This window comes from Anguilla rostrata, chromosome 11, assembly GCF_018555375.3.
Source record: "Anguilla rostrata isolate EN2019 chromosome 11, ASM1855537v3, whole genome shotgun sequence".
NCBI classification, from domain to species: Eukaryota; Metazoa; Chordata; class Actinopteri; order Anguilliformes; family Anguillidae; genus Anguilla; species Anguilla rostrata.
The window spans coordinates 19,155,910-19,170,379 of NC_057943.1; the positions used below are offsets into that span (position 1 = coordinate 19,155,910).

General features: G+C 49.4%; 1 protein-coding gene across 2 annotated transcripts in view; it reads left to right on the top strand.

The window, feature by feature from the left end:
* LOC135234196 (nuclear receptor coactivator 3-like) overlaps nt 1-13,582 on the top strand; it is a 58,734-nt gene extending 45,152 nt beyond the window's left edge. Inside the window, exons 6-23 of one of the 2 annotated variants that reach the window (XM_064298539.1) lie at nt 223-397; nt 2,164-2,340; nt 2,461-2,547; nt 2,658-2,798; nt 2,894-3,041; nt 3,230-3,771; nt 3,890-5,124; nt 5,621-5,750; nt 5,849-6,025; nt 6,288-6,518; nt 6,605-6,710; nt 6,981-7,152; nt 8,188-8,490; nt 8,636-8,719; nt 8,965-9,205; nt 9,402-9,582; nt 10,491-10,662; nt 10,999-13,582. In XM_064298539.1, coding sequence (XP_064154609.1) covers nt 223-397; nt 2,164-2,340; nt 2,461-2,547; nt 2,658-2,798; nt 2,894-3,041; nt 3,230-3,771; nt 3,890-5,124; nt 5,621-5,750; nt 5,849-6,025; nt 6,288-6,518; nt 6,605-6,710; nt 6,981-7,152; nt 8,188-8,490; nt 8,636-8,719; nt 8,965-9,205; nt 9,402-9,582; nt 10,491-10,662; nt 10,999-11,010 — 4,314 coding nt within the window. In that variant the 3' untranslated portion in view covers nt 11,011-13,582. The remainder of the gene's footprint in view (nt 1-222; nt 398-2,163; nt 2,341-2,460; nt 2,548-2,657; nt 2,799-2,893; nt 3,042-3,229; nt 3,772-3,889; nt 5,125-5,620; nt 5,751-5,848; nt 6,026-6,287; nt 6,519-6,604; nt 6,711-6,980; nt 7,153-8,187; nt 8,491-8,635; nt 8,720-8,964; nt 9,206-9,401; nt 9,583-10,490; nt 10,663-10,998) is intronic. The other variant, XM_064298540.1, reaches the window with a different exon arrangement.
* Nucleotides 13,583-14,470: the final 888 nt, after the last annotated feature.

Consider the following 14,470-nt stretch of genomic DNA (forward strand, 5'->3'; position numbering starts at 1 on the left):
TCACAGCAAGCTGCTGTCTCTCAGCACTCAGCAGTGTCATTAGCGCTGTGCTGCGGGCCCTAAGCAGAGGACGATGGGAGGTATGGCTTCTCCTCGTCTTTCCCTGCTAGTCCTCTAGCGCTTCTTTCTTCAGGCGGTCTCGTTTCAGGCCTCTTCTGCTTCCTCGCCGCGCTCTCTCCCGCTGCACCTGCTCCTCAGTGACCGCGGTCTCCTTCCTCACAGGCCCTGGACGGCTTCCTCTTTGTGGTCAACCGAGAAGGCAGCATCGTCTTTGTGTCGGACAACGTGACGCAGTACCTGCAGTACAAACAGGAAGAGCTGATCAACACCAGCGTCTACAACATCCTCCACGAGGGCGACCAGGAGGAGTTCCACAAGAACCTGCCCAAGTCCAACAGTACGAGTGCCTGCTTTCTGTCTGTCTGTCTTTCTGTATATATCTCTTTCGTTTTGTCTGTCTGTCTGTCTGTCTGTCTGTCTCTCTCTCTGTCTATGTCTGTCTCTGCTCTCTGTCTGTCTGTCTGTCTGTCTGTCTGTCTGTCTGTCTTTCTCTCTCTCTCTCTTTCTCTGTCTGTCTCTGTCTGTCTGTCTCTCTTGCCGTATGTCTGTCTGTCTTTCTGTCTATGTCTCTCTGTCTTTCTGTCTGTCTGTTTGTCTTTCTGTCTGTCTCTCTCTCTCCCACAGTCATTCACTCACACGCGCACGCACTCACATTCACAACTGCGCTCACGCACACAGAACCAGACACACACACATGTGCAAGACTCAGACAGACACGGGCAGACAGACAGACACACACACTCACACACACTCCAGAGCTGCTGCACTGCAATCACAGCCGTCAGTCAAAAGCTGAGGAGCAGATGGTCTCGCAAAGGAGTCTGTTTTATCTCAATCCTTTTGCAGTCATCTGGAAACTATTTCTTTCTGAATTATGCGCTGTAAGCCGGCTCCCCCTTGAATAAATGTGTTTGGAGTTCCACGTTTACATTTACACCCGGGCAATATATCTAATGGTGTCGACTATAAATTTGATTGCTCAGTGGAGCCCACTTGCTTTTAAATTCCTATACATTCCTGCGTGTCATTTCTTGGTGTAGCCCAACCTGCACTTTGGCTGGAACCTCAGCCGCTGCTCGGGGTCAGCCGTGGAGGCTGAGGTTAGCAGAGCAGTAGTAATGTGTTCCTCATCATATCGAATGTCCTCATGTCCCATGAATTAAACATGTCGCTCTCAATGGTGGATAATGCCTGCAATTGCTAAACAGTAGTGTTAAAAAAATAATAAAAAAATCTTGTCCACCAGCCAGCTAGTTTGAACAGGACCAAGACCAGGTTAAAACCTAGTATACGGCTGGACCGAACCGGCCGACGTGACAGACATGCGCGGTGTAAGTTTATCACTCACTCAGTCAGTCACAGACATTTGCGTTTGTAGGGCTGGCCCTGCTGTTGCGGTCCAGCCAAAAACATGTCGTTTGCCACAAGACTGCTCATGGTCTGACCGTGAATGGTTCTCAGTGGACGGTGTCTGTGGACGGCCCCGCCTCCTTGCTGCGTTTTCGCCTCATGAATAAAGATGAGGGTATGGATCTGTTGTCTCCAGGAGCTTGTTTGTAGGTTTAATGGGACCGGGCAACCCGCGTGCCTCGCTCTAACTTGTTAATTGCATTTGAAGCCGAAATGTCAGGCGCTCACAACAGGTTATATTGTTCCTGTCAGATGGGGGAAAGGATTTAAAGCCCTTGTTAAACCCCTTTTCAGTAACAATTAAGCCCGGCTCCTCTGCTGCTGTGCACTTCAGGGGCTGGGGTGCCCATGGGTGCCATAGGACACGCAAGTACTTGGATTTCTTACAGAGAAATGTCCCCCCCTGCTGTTGAAGGTCAATTCTGCACCTTGGTCTTCCACGGCAAAGTGACAGTTTAACAGGGAAAGCAAGTATAGCCTCTTGTTGGTAAAATACCGTTGAGACTAACACTCACATGTATGAACATTTATGCTTGTGGTAGCTATGTGTGTTTCTGGAGATCTTGGTGAGGCAGTTGTGTTCACTATATGCATTTACTGACAGTTGTAGAAGTAGTGTCCATGTTTATTTTTGCTGTTAACTTTGCGGTGTGTGTCTGTGTGTGCGTGTTGTGCACGTGCGCTCTCGCCCAGTGAACGGCGTGTCCTGGGGGGCTGAGGCGCCCAGACAGAAGAGCCACACGTTCAACTGCCGCATGCTGGTGAAGTACTGCCACGGCCCTCCAGAGGAGGGCGCCAGCAGCCCGCGCTACGAGACCATGCAGTGCTTCGCCCTCACCCAGCCCAAAGCCATGATGGAGGAGGGGGAAGGTACGGCCAGCCGCCAGTCAGATATCACGCTAGCTCTTATTTGAGTGGACGGACGGCTTCTCGTGTCACCTGTGAGTTTGCTCCCTGAGTGAAAGGGTTCTCCCTCTCTCTGGCCCTCAGACCTGCAGTCCTGCATGATCTGCGTGGCCCGCCGGGTGACTGCGGTGGAGAGGACCGAGAGCTTCATCACCCGACACGAGCTCTCAGGTGAGACGCCAGCTCTCAGAGCCCAGGAGGAAGGTGTATGCTCCATAGAGCAAGGACTGATATTCTCAGCCCACACTGACCCGCTGGTTCTCTCCGTCTCCCCCTCACAGGCAAGCTGATCCAGATCGACCACAACTCCCTGCGCGCCTCCATGCGGCCCGGCTGGGAGGACCTGTGGCGCAGGTGCATCCAGATGTTCCTGCACCACAGCGAGGGCCAGCCCTGGTCACACCGCCGGCACTACCACGAAGGTACGTCCATCTCCCGTCTGTCCGGTGGGTCTCGTTCAGCACCCCCGCAGAACGCTCAGGCAGATGACTCATGCATTTCACCCTCTCCACCCCAGCCTTCCTGCAGGGCCACGCCGAGACCCCCCTGTACCGCTTCTCCCTGTCCGACGGGTCTCCGGTCACGGCGCAAACCAAGAGCAAGCTGTGCCGCCACAGTATGACCAATGAGCCTCAGGGCTTCATATCCACACACCTGCTGCAGAGGTAAGGCCCTGCTGGCTGCTCTGTCGGGGAGAAGCATCCGCCTGGTACACAGAATGGTCAGGATTAGCATTAGCGTTGGGTAAAATGATCCTGGATCCTGATTCAAAATCACTGCTCAGATGGGCAGATTGCTTTGCTGGTGTCAGTAGTGCTGTGGTGGTAAAGGTCTTTCGTGTGCTTTGTCTCAGGGAGCAGAATGGATATCGCACCAGCCAGGCTGGCATGATGCAGGGCGGAATGAGGCCGCAGGGAATGGGCAACGCCAACCCCAACCCCAACCCCAATGCCCAAATGAACATGCCCCCTGGGGGCGGGATGGGCATGGGCATGAACAGGGGCTATGGCATGAACGAGCAGGGTCACATGGGCCAAACGGGAAACTCCATGTACAGTGGCAGCAACAGGATGATGCAGATGAATCAAGTCAACCAGATGAATCAGATGAATCAGATGAATCCAATGAATCAAATGAATCCAATGAACCAGATGAATCCAATGAGTCAGATGAATCAAATGAATCAGATGAACCAAATGAATCAGATGAATCACCTAGGACCCGGAATGCCGCAGCAGCAGCAGCATCCTCCCTTCCAGGGCGGGGCATATGGGCTGGGCATGAACAGCCCCTCCCAGAGCAGTCCAGGCATGAACGTCCCCCAGCAGAACCTCATGATGTCCCCCAGGACGCGAGGGAGTCCAAAAATGGGTGCCAGCCAGTTCTCTCCAGGAGGTATGTCCATGCCAAAAGCTTAATTAACCTTCTGTTTGTACACTGTGGTGATTCATTAATGCACTGAACACAATGTGTTGGTGTACGTGGGAGGCTCACAGCTGTGTTTGTTTTGCAGGGATGCCCTCTCCCATGGGCCCGGGCAGCTCTGGAGGAGGGGGAGGAGGTGGGGGCCCAGGGGGGAGCAGCACCTTCTCCAGCAGCTCCCTCAATGCACTGCAAGCCATCAGCGAAGGGGTGGGCAACTCGCTGTCGTCTGCTCTGACCTCACCAGCACACAAACCCGACAGCTCTCCCAGCATCAACTCCTCGCAACAAGCTCAGCAGCAGCAGCATCAACAGCAGCAACAGCACCAACAGCAGCAACAACAGCAGCAACAACATCAACAGCAACAACATCAACAGCAGCAGCAACAACAGCAACAACATCAACAGCAGCAGCAACAACAGCAACAACATCAACAGCAGCAGCAGCAACAGCAGCAGCAGCAGCAGCAGGCCCAGTGTAAGCCAGGTCATGTGGACTCCAAAAGCCCATACAGTGCTGGTGGGGACCACCACCACCACCTGCACCATCACCACCACACCCCCTCCGCTGACAACACCGGGGAGAGGCCCGACAGCCAGGCGGGCCTCCACAGCAGCAAGGAGGGCGGCGAGAAGGCCCCAGCGGGCCCCGCCAGCACCGAACCCCACAGGCGGGTCCCCGAGAGCAAGGGCCACAAGAAGCTCCTGCAGCTCCTGACCACGCCCACTGAGGAGCTGGGCCTCGGAGCCAGCGGCGGGCCGCCCGCCCCCCCGGCCGCTGTCAGCACCCCCGCGGCCGCCGATACCAAGGATCCCGCCGGCTGCGTCACCAGCCCCACATCCACCGGAGTCTCCTCCTCCTCTTCCTCCTCTGGGCAGGCCTCCGGGGGTGTGTCCTCCTCCGGCTCCGCCCACTACGCCGCCTCCCTGCAAGAGAAGCACAAGATCCTCCACAAGCTCCTGCAGAACGGGAACACCCCGGACGAGGTGGCCAAGATCACAGCCGAGGCCACGGGCAAGGCATCGGGCCAGGCCCACGAGCCGGCGGGGGCGGAGCCGGGCGGGGCAGGGGCCGCGGGCGGGGGCTCATCGGGGCCGGGGGCCACGGACACCAAGCAGGAGCAGCACAGCCCCAAGAAAGAGAAGACCCACGCCCTGCTGCACTACCTTCTGAACAAGGATGACTCCAAAGAGCCCGCCGACATCAAGCCAAAGCTGGAGGACCTGGAGGGCAAGGCCGGCCCGGGGGCCTGCAGCGGCTCCGCCATCGCCGCCTCCACCCCCGAAAACGTGGAGAACAAGATCAAGACTGAGCCCAGCGACGAGGTGCTACACCCATTGAACCCATTTTTGTTTCCGTTTATTTCAGACTCCATTTATCACATAGTGAATTGCATAAATTTTATATACGATACAACCAGATGAAACTAGATTTTGTTTAATGTGCTTAATATAGCCCAGTGTAAATCAAGTCACTTAATCCTCTTCATCCCCTGTGGGACATAAGGCTTCTTTTCACCTGGCCCTACCTTGTGCGGTACACTGTGCCTTGAGCTCGGCTGAGACCATATGATGGCAGGTAGTTTTTGGCTGTCCAGGATTCCTTTTACCAGTTGGAGTCCATCTTAATGCAGTTTACAGGACACATGACCTAGCCATCTGAATAGATAGTGTATGATTTCAAGGATAATGCTCGGGCAGCCTGTTCTTCTATTGAGCTCTCAGTTGGAGATTTTTGTTTAGCCCAGTAGATGGACTCAGTGTTTGTGCTGTAATACATGCCTGTGAGTAACATCGTCCCTGCCGTCCTGTTGTTCCTCAGCTGGACACCCTAGAGACCATCTTAGGAGGCCTGAGGAACTCAGGTTCCGGGTTCTACCCCGAGGCAGGAGCAGGAGGGGGAACCGACGGCGGCAACAAGCGGCAGAACTGCCCTGACGATGGCGCGCAGGGTAACCGTGGCGCTCCGTCCATTTGAAGCGTTGGGGAAGCCTCTGTGGCCTGCCGCCCGTCTCCTCTGACGGCCTCTCTGAATGTGCCCGTTCTCCAGGCATGCCGACGGGCCCGCGCGCCCCGTTCCAGAGGGCCGTGTCCGTGGACGGGAAGCCGACCGGTGGGACGGGCGGGGCGGGGCGGCGCAGCGCCCCCTGTTCCATGCTCATCAAGCAGGAGAACATGGACAGCCAGCGCATGATCGGGGGCCCCGAAAACTTCCCAGGGAACATGGGTATGCGTCCTCGCGGCCGTCTGTAGCTGTCCTCTCTCGCTCTCTCTGTGGGTTTTTGAACGGTTGGGGAAGTGGACTTTCAGTCAGACGGTGCAGGTGTGTTCTTGTGGTGGGGGTGCTGACGTTTTTCACTTTCTCATGCTTTAGCTCAAATAGTGGATAAGATGTTGGAAATGCTGGTATGTTGCTCTGCTTAAGATCTTCTGTTAGGCGAATAGAAGTCCAGCTTGCCCGTGAAAGAGTGTGGGTTGCACCCCTACAGGAATGATGAACAGGGGAATGGGCGTTCCCCAGCGCTCTCCCATGGGCGGCTCCGGCGACTGGGGGATGTCGAGGTCGAGCGGCAGTCCGGTCGGGTCCGCGGGACACCCTTCCATGATCCGCCCCGGGATGGACTACAACTCCAAAGCCATGATGGGAAGTCCCATGGTGGGCAGGTCAAACAGCGTTCCAGGCAACAGGTCAATGCTGCAGCAGCAGCTGATGGAAATGGGTAAGCAGCAGCATTGCTACTGCATGAGTGAGTGAGAGAGCGAGTGCGGCTAACTGACGTCCTTCATGCAGACGATTTCTCTGCAGGTCCGAATGACATGAACATGGGCATGAGTCCCTTCAGCCAGCAGGGACCCAGCCAGTCCCCCTCCTGGTCTGATGGTGTGATGGGAATGGACAACAGCCACAGCAGGTGAGCTCCTCATTCTATGCCTTCAGAAAACTCAAGAAAGCTCAGGGCAGACATCTTTGCTTCCTGTTTGTGTTTTACATGGTTTTTGGATGCACACTTTTGTGGCCATTGGGGCTGTTGCCCAGGAGCACAGGCCCAGAATGCAGTACTAAGTGTTAGACCCTGCTGTGCACTGTGTAGATCATTGAGCAGGACACTGCTGAGGACCCGGTGTGATGAACCGCAATGACGTCACCGGCCCGCTTTCCTCTGTTTCCTGATGCCTTTCAGGCCGCAGTTTGGGAACCCCCTGGACGAGCTGCTGGTGCCCCCCTCCACCAGCGAGGGGCAGAGCGACGAGCGGGCCCTCCTGGACCAGCTGGACTCGCTGCTCAACAACACGGACGTGATGGCGCTGGAGGAGATCGACCGCGCGCTGGGCATCCCGGATCTGGTCAGCCAGGTGGGTCTCAGCAGGTCACGCCTCTCTGTGCCCAGGGCCCGAGCCGTGTGACCTCAGACACACATCCACAGCACGCTGAAGCAGCAGCAATCTGCCTCAGTCTGTTGTTTATATACTGGGATTGTCCGTCCATTGTTCTTGGGTCTTCAAGTAATTCAGGCTTCATATTTTCATATTGCATTGTCATCTTTATAAGCTTAGCTAGTGTTGTAAAAAAAGAAGAACCGCAGTGATTTTCTACCCTAAATATGGAACTATCACAGTGCTAATCTCCTACAGCTCTTAGAGCTTTTGTAAGATTTGTTTTCTTCTCCCGCCAGCCAAGTTAACTTACTCTTATCAGGCCGATGCAGCCTCTAAATTCATAGGTTAAATGTTTGCTCTGCTGTCAAATGTGCTTGTGTGCTCATTGTGTAACAATGGCACTGTTATATCACCAGTTGTGCTAAAACTTTGCTTACCACTCACTGTAATGAAAACATAGCTTGCAAGCAAATGTAATTGTTAGTTTAGTGCACAACAGAATCAGCTTAGTCATGTGTACTTGTACATGGAGACTGGCAAACCTTCCTCTCAATAAATATAATTCTGTGTGTCCTTGTAAGAGAAATTTGTTTTGAGACAGGGGAAAATATAACCAAAGGAAGGCTTTTACAGGATAGTTGTAAATTTTTCATTGAAGCTTGAACTCATTGCTTTTTATCATTAACCTAGTGCCTACCCAAAGACTTGGCACTGCCTAGTCATTAGTGATTGAAATAAATGTACTAAATTAAAAAGACTGAATTGTCCTTTGCTTGTCATGTTCAGGAACCTGCTTATGGCACCCAGTTTATATGAAATAACACTTCAGACCTTTAAAGGGGCCAATATTAGAATAAGTGATAGATATGTGATTTTTGTGTGTGTGTGTACGTGTGCACCTGTATGTATGTGTGTGTTTGTGTGTGTGTGTACATGTTAACCTGTATGTGTGCGTGTGTTTGTTTGCATGTGTACGTGTGCACCTGTATGTGTGCATGTTGCCCTCTCCAGGGGCAGGGCGGGGAGCAGCAGACAGAGCCTTTCCCTGGGCAGGATCCCTCCATGGTGATGGAGCAGAAGCCCATGTACAGCCAGGGCTACCCAGGCCCCCCGGGCATGGCAATGCAGCCGGGCTACAGCAGCAACCCCATGCAGGGCCAGCCGGGCGGCTTCAACCCCATGATGAACCAGATGGGCCCGCAGGGCAACTTCCCCATGGCGGGCATGCACCCCCGCGCCAGCATGCGCCCCCGCATGATCAGCGCCGCCAAGCCCATGCGACTGCAGCTGCAGCAGAGACTGCAAGGCCAGCAGGTAGCTTAACCCTTACCCTCCCATCCCCTGCGTCCCCTGGTCAGTGTGTCCCATCAGGCCTGTGGTTGTGTACAGTTGGAACTTCATTCGCCGTTTTATTTCTGTGATGTAAATGCATGTGCTGTGTGCATCTCCCCTTCTGCAGTTCATGAACCAGAGTCGCCAGGGCAACGCAGCAGGGGGGAACCCTGTGCTTCGACCGGGCATGCAGCCAGGCATGGGAGCACAGGTCTGCATATCACCTACCCTTCACCTGCTTAACACCGAGCAGGAACACGCAACCTTATTCAGTAAAGCCTGACTCCAGGCCACACATCTCTTGCATTACTGCGACTATGGAGTTATTGTGTTGTGACTGCAGTGTTACAGTATTGTGAGAGTGGGGTTATTGTATTGTGACTGTGGGGTTATTGTGTTGTGGCTGTAGTGTTACAGTATTGTGACTGGATTGATCATGCTGGTCTCTGCCCTCAGCCTGGGTTCCTGAATGCCCAGATGATGGCACAGAGGAGCAGAGAGATCATGAACCACCAGCTGAGGAGGCAGAGGATGATGATTCTGATGCAACAGAAGCAGCAGCAGGCTGCGGCTGCCGCCGCGGGGGGGTTCAGCCCTCCTCCCAACGTCACCGCCCCCGCCGGGATGGACAACCCAATGGGTGGGCCCCCCATGAACCAGCCGGGACAGCAGCAGTTCGCCTATGGGGGTAACTATGGTGAGATGCTCACTACAGCATCAGTATTACGCAGTGATGAATCTGGTCTCATTTCTTGTTCATGCTCAAAGATTTGATGCATTGAAAGGGGATCTTGGCTTCCCTCTAGTGGTCATTGCATGCACCTCCAGAGGGACTCATTAAAAGTTAGAGTGGATGGCAATGAACTGAGACTGAACTTTCTGTCGCTTACTAGGGATGAGCCAGCAAGGGGACCCCTCATTTGTCCGTTCAGCTGGCAGCCCGCCCAACGCGATGATGTCAGGTCGCCTGGGCCCGCCTCAGAATCCCATGATGCAACAGCACCCCCAGGGCGGCCCCATGTACCAGACAGCAGAGATGAAGGGCTGGCCACAGGGAGGCATGCCCCGAAATAAGTATGCAGTGTTTCCCCTAGAACACTTTTATTAGTGGGGGGTGGTGTGGAGGGAGGGATGAGGGGTGCATGGGGGTAGTGGTGTTTGCACTTGACAACATGCTGTTTTTTATTCACTGTGGTAATTAATTAAAGAGATTGTGGTATACAAGCAGTCTCGTCCCGATTGAACGGTGACGTTCGGTGGGCGTACTGCTCAAGGAAAAGACGGGTGAAGCTGAGAAGCTGTAGTAAATCTAGGTTCTAGCATTTGCTCTGTGTACCGGGCACTGAAGCCCCCATGACCTCCTCCAAGGACTGGATGTTTCATTCTTAGGAAGCCTTGGATTTATTAGCAGTAGCTACAACTGCTACAGCAAGCAACTCGCTGTTGCCGCTACTTTCGTCCATAGTATATTGACCTAGAAATTGTCCTACAACTAAATGCAAAAAATCTATTTGAGCATCCCACCCAAATAAAGTCCATGTATGGGAAACACCCAGTACGTCATCAGCACATGACACTGGAAGCAGTTTACATACCATCTGAGCTGAAAAACAGCTGTTACTACACACATCCCAGCAGTGACCTCTCATTATAAAAATACCATGTGACATTTTCCCCCCTTATGTTTTTGTGTGTCACATTTCCGTACACTACGCAACTTTTAAATTCATGTGTTAATATTGCTCAATGCTGTATCGAGTAGAAGCTTCACGTTCAACATTGGAAGCTTCTACCATCTGGTCATGGGTTCTGTCCTCTCAGATAAACTACTCCATACTGCTGACCCACAGTATGCTCCCTTGTTTTACACACTGGTGCTGTGAAGCTGAAATCTGATTGCTCCTGTATTATGCATTAGGCCTCGAGCCTGAGAAGTCATTTTGATGAGCTGCAGCCAGTGACCTGATTGCTCTGTGTTGCAGTTCGTACCCCCAGCAGCAGTTTGCCCAGCAGGGGAACCCGGGCTCATACGGGGCCATGATGATGAATGGGGCCATGCCAGTCAATGGCAGCGGGGGCCATATGGGGCAGATGCCAGGGCAGATGGGCATGAATCCCATGGGTATGGGGCGGATGCCAATGGGACCTGATCAGGTATGTCTGAGAGCATTTCATTTACCTGATGGCGTGGAACTAGAGTTCAATCCTGCAGCTAAGATCCAGTGTCTGACATTGCTATTGCTAATGGTCTGTGAGTGTTATAGTCAGAGAACACTATTACTGTTAGTAGTAACAGCAGGCCCTGTAGTCTTCCAGATTATAAATGGCCCTTTTTTTTGAGTGAAAAAATCCTTAAAAGTCAATGTACATTTGAAGTATCCCCTGATTTTATTTTAATTTCTTGCCCCTCATTATTGTGCTCTGGATTTGTTATGGTCAAGCGTATGTGTCCTCTGCACTTTCTGAATCTTTGCATCCTCTCTCCTGCAGAAGTATTGCTGAGCTCGGAGCAGAGCCGCCTGTGTGCTAGCGGAGAGTCACTGTGAACCCTGCGGAGAAGCGCATGCTCTGTGTGTGCAGGCTGCCTCTCTCTGCCCATTTTAACAGACTGAGCCCTGCTCCTCCACTCCTGGCCCAATATGTGCAGTTTCTCACCTTAAGGACAAACCCCACAGGATATAGAGTACAACGTGCTGACACGTGGTGGGTGGGGCTACTACATATGTAAATGTGAGACTGTGACACACACACACGCACACACACACATGCACATGATGTGCGGCTCTCATGTCTTCAGAGTCTATATCTAGTTTTTTGGAGGGGGGGTCTTAATCTCTTGGCTGTGTCTTTTCCCCGCTGGAGGTACCTTCACTAACCTGACTACATGGAAAATGGTTTCATCCAACACCGCGTGAAAAGGTTGCCTCATATGTAGAATGTACATCATGCAGTATTTAGCCTTTGATGTGGGAACACTCACTTTGAAATACGATGGGTTAAGGTACTACGCAAAAAGATTTTAGTTGCGGTTGCACTTTACGGAAAGGTTGATATTGGAAGGATTGTTGCAATATTTCTTGGTCATTATAGCCTTATTCAAAAATTAATGCACACAGCAAACCTTGTCATTCTTTTGTTTTTCTTTCTTTTCTAAACGGGGACCCATTTAAATTGAAAAAAGGTTATAAATGAAAAGCAGTAAGCACAGATGTCTATATTATGCAGATTTAAGCAATAATCTCTATGCTTTAGGCTGAAATTGACATGGAGCATCCTCTACTCAAAGCAAAGGTACTGCAGTATTACATGTGATGTCACACATTTTGAATTTTCCTGTCTGTGAATATGAATTGTAAATATGCTTAAAATGTATTATATGCTTTTGTAGGTCACATACCATTTTTGCACAGATTGTAAGGCTTGATATTTAAAGTATAATTTTCTTATTCTCTGTCTTGTAGGTCAATACAGCTTTTATTTCCAATATTTCAGTTTGGGAAGTAAAAGGAAGGGGGCCCTCTTTCACCAGTACTCATATTTAAGTATGTATTTCGAAAGCTGAAACAGCAAGGCCATTTTATTCTTTTAAGAAAGGCACTTTTTTATTTCTGAAATTATAATCATGAAATTGTTTTGTTTCCAGGAGGGTAGTTAAAGTGCTGAGTTGTAGTGTGAGCTTGTACTTTGAGATTGCATTTTAACATAGCAAAGACTTTTTATAAACTTTCTCAACCATACATGTGAGACTAACAAGTAAGGCACACACAGGATATTCCCAGTCTGATGATTGTGGGGACTTCTGGTAACTGTGTATGCAGAAGGTTGCATTTAGGGACAGGCTTATTTTTGGGTTTGGATTAGCATTGTACACACCTAGTACACATCTGATAAATACTCCATTCCTTTCTGACAATTCCAGTTTCACCCATTTGCTGTGCCCTAGTCTTTTCTAAGCTTTGTCTGTGCATTCTCACCAAAATAATCTAGTTTACCACTCAAAATGGAGTTCAAATCCAAGTCCATCACCTGTCTTAAGAAGCTGTACAAATATCTGTGAGAAACCAGGGTTTGAAGGTAGGGCTATAAACACAGTCCTGTGAGAGCTTTACCTGGTTTGGGACAGACTGTGAAACATGCTTTCATTTAACTTAGCGGTGCTTATATTAGGATTCAGAAAAAGGGTTGAGATGGAGGATGTTTTTATCTATTTAATTATTCTCCTACCTTAGTCTTTAAGGTCCCTTTGGGCCTTTTTATTTTCATTTAATTTTTATTTGCCTTTCTTTACACTTGATACTCTGAGAGGTCTACCTTGTAAGACATGCGGAATCCAAAGATTTTTTTCCCCCCTGTGTTTCAAATAGTTTCTGGTGTTGATGGTCTACATGCATTTCTGCATGTGTACGTTAGGGTACACACGCAGATGCATATGAATATATATTATATTATTTTGTATATTGTATGATACAGTGTAGAATTAATCTGTTTCTCGGTCTGCAATGCTCATGCTTATTTTGCTCATTGTCTTCAAATAAATGGCCAGTGAACAGCCTCTGGCAGTGTTGCAGGGGAAGAGAGTGTTTTAGAGACTCTTTGCTGGTGAACCCTATGTCTGTTTATCAAAAGTTGCAGTGAAATTTAAACTCATTGAGAAAGCAAGACTAAACGTTAACCCATCTATTAGAATGACACCAGAATTGCAAGTGTTAAAAGACAATTGCTGTCTTTTTAATTTCATAGGATTTTTTTTTTTTTTGAAGTAACAGTAAGGACTGGGTTTGCTTCTTCAAAAAATGAAGCTGAGTGGATTTTTTAATAATTATTCTTAATGAAGTAAATTCAAAAGATAGAAATGCATACAAAAAATACAGCAGGACATCTGTCTATGCTCCGCTTTTAATGATTGAAAAAATAAAAAAATCCTCCTTGCTCTGTACTCTTTGTTAAACGAAAAAGAGAAAAAGTAACATTAAAATTATGCCATCATAATTTCAGGATGTAAATTACTGTTGCATTTTTTTCTTACTTGTTTCTTGATGTTAATATTGATGTAAATACAAATTTCTATTTAAAATGCTTTGTACTGTGATTTTTGTGTAATTGTATTATGTACCTGTACACTGCATTATTTCTACACACTAGTTTTGAAATGTAACACATAAAACTTTAGATACAAGGTAACCCTGTAAGGATACTTATACATTCAGTACCACCTGAAATGTGGTAGCACTGCATATGCAGACAACATTATGAAATCTTTTATAAAATTGAATCAGATACCGTGTAATAAGGCAATAGATCAATAATGTTTTTAACAATTACTCTTAAGTGTACTGTCTAACCAAATCCAAGAAAAGAGAAGCATTCTTGTCATTCTACTACATAAGCAAGGTGAATTTAGCACTTAACCTTTTTTTTTTAGGATTTCTGGATCTCAACATGGTCTCTTTATGCACTGTTGTGGGTGATGGGTGGAGGAGGAAAGCCCAACATTTAGACTGTGGGGTAATTTGATAAGTGAAGTAGAATCAGAGGAACTTCGTCCATAATTACACTTCAGCTTGCACACGATTTCTATGGTACCTCACAGCCTTGTTGGCAAGAATATCCGACGAAACCGCACAAATTTGTTATGCTTATCCAGTTTTATTCCTCCAAACATCTAGCTTTATGCAAGGTAACTCTCATAACCCAACTCCACCGAGGGATTTTTATATTTTATGTACGGCTACTTCCTTGAACCACTTGAAAAGGGATACATACCCGACACAATGTATATTTATTAAACCATCAGACAAGCTACACTAACTATATACACGTGCGACTTCATACAAACTAATACGTAAATTCGGATCTATCATACAGGGCAGCAAGAAAGACTACTACGCCCTCTAACGAGGGCGTCGGGATCGATGTCGCGCCACATTCGATTGGTGAAATACCTGGTTAGATTTATGGCTAG